This window comes from Loa loa, assembly GCF_000183805.2.
Source record: "Loa loa unplaced genomic scaffold supercont3.1519, whole genome shotgun sequence".
Lineage (NCBI taxonomy): Eukaryota > Metazoa > Nematoda > Chromadorea > Rhabditida > Onchocercidae > Loa > Loa loa.
Window position 1 is genome coordinate 1 of NW_018109699.1, and position 1,936 is coordinate 1,936.

A 1,936-nucleotide genomic window follows, 5' to 3' on the forward strand; every position below is an offset into this window, starting at 1 on the left:
AGGAATATAGCTTGAACGAGATTCTGAATGCACGTGTAATTCACGATTTTATGGGTCTTCTGGAATGCAGGTAGCTTAAACGATAATTGAATTAATAAAAGTAATAATTATTGTGAAAAAGAAAATGCTATGTTATTGTAGTGCCATTTTGTAATGTTTATAATATTGTTATACTTTGCATTTTGCAAAAAAAAAAAGAGAAATGATAAAATGATAAAAGAAAAGGTTTCGTTTTTTTCAGAAGAAATAATTTTTAAACAAAACATTAAATTTAATCGTTTTTTTTTCCAGTCCAACATCAGATGGTGCAGCAGCAGTAATTCTGTGTAGCGAAAAATTTTTAATGAAATTTCCCCATCTATCCAAACAAGCTGTTGAAATTATTGGTAATATTAGTTTGAAATGTTTCAATATTAAAATTTGCAAATAAATTTGAGTGCTTTTTTAGATGGAAAAGATTTCAGATATGCAAATACATTGTAAAATTTGCTGTAAATTTAAATTGAAGTTACTAGTGCAGCAATTTTTGTAATCCAATCCTTTATAAGTTTTAATTTTTATGCAATTAAAGTTTCTATTTCACTTTAATCCTTTCTATGAAAATGCATTGAACAGAGAAAGTATTGAAAAGTATCGTATGTAAGATAAAACAGATTTGAATTTGATCCGATGATCTTTGAAATATGCGTTTTTCTTATAAGTTTGATTTCTATGCAATAAATTTTCAAAGCATATTTTTGTTACATTTTCTTTTTTAAAAAAATTATAAAATCATATTGAATATTTTTAAAATATAGGTGCTGAGTTAGGCACTGATGAACCATCTGTATTTGCTGAACGTTCGGCCATAAAAATGATTGGCTTTGATATGATACGCAAATTATCAAATAGATTATATCAGAAGACAGGATTAACGCCAAGCGATGTACAGGTATGAAGTCTAAGAAATTGTTCTCCCTTTTCCATTTCTTTTTTTTTTGTGGACGAGAGAATTTCAAAATAGTTCCAATAAGAAAATGTTCGCTATTTCTAGAGCTTTAATGTACATCTTTCAAGGATTGATTTTGCGATTACAAGGATTAGCTCCTTTGTTAGCTTATACTGATCAAGCACTCTTTATTAGCGCACATTTGTATGGGTCTCTTCGGGTACATTGCTAAACAAAGAGCACATATATAATTCTATGCAATGATTGTGCCTTACTCAAACAGAAAAGACTTTGGATGATTTATAACTTTAATTACAATACATTAAAACGCATTCACTTATGATTCTTTATACTTTTCTTTCTCACTGAATTTCGCTTTGTTTGAGACAATTACAGGTAATTGAGTTACATGATTGCTTCGCGCCAAATGAACTGATTTCTTACGAAGCACTTGGTCTTTGTCCTGTTGGTAAGTTATTTTTTGATTTCTAGCTAGAATTTAAAATTGTTCATATAGTCCGACAATCGAATTTTTCAAAATTGCACTTGAAATTTTGATATCATTTGGCATGAAATTAAGGCTTACAGTCGTCTTTTAAAAATGTAATTTACATTTTGGAAAAAAAAACTGATTAAAGGGAAAATATTATCAATGGCACTTAACAATTTTGTTTTGATTTCGAAAAATCTGATCGAATTTGATTGATTTCTTTTAGGTAAAGGTAGTGACATTGTTGATAAAGGTGACAATACATATGGTGGAAAATGGGTTATCAATCCTTCTGGTGGATTAATATCCAAAGGACATCCAATTGGTGCAACTGGTATGAATATGAATACGAAAAGGAATCAACTTCTCGTTTTTTATTTGTTATGAGATTACTTGAAATTTTACTTCAGTATCAAATTTCTAATTTTTCTATTTTAGGTGTAGTCACAAGTCGTGGAATTGTCGCTTCAGTTACGTGGCCTTGCTGGTGCACGTCAGGTACCAAATTGCAAGATTGC

General features: G+C 29.4%; 1 protein-coding gene across 1 annotated transcript; it reads left to right on the top strand.

Moving 5' to 3' along the window:
* Positions 1-1,936, top strand: LOAG_15100 (hypothetical protein; the record flags this gene model as incomplete). The annotated part of the gene is made up of 6 exons (XM_020448895.1): positions 1-70; positions 292-386; positions 798-931; positions 1,325-1,397; positions 1,645-1,752; positions 1,857-1,936. Coding segments are annotated over exons 1-6 (510 nt in total), but the record flags the coding sequence as incomplete, so codon positions are not given.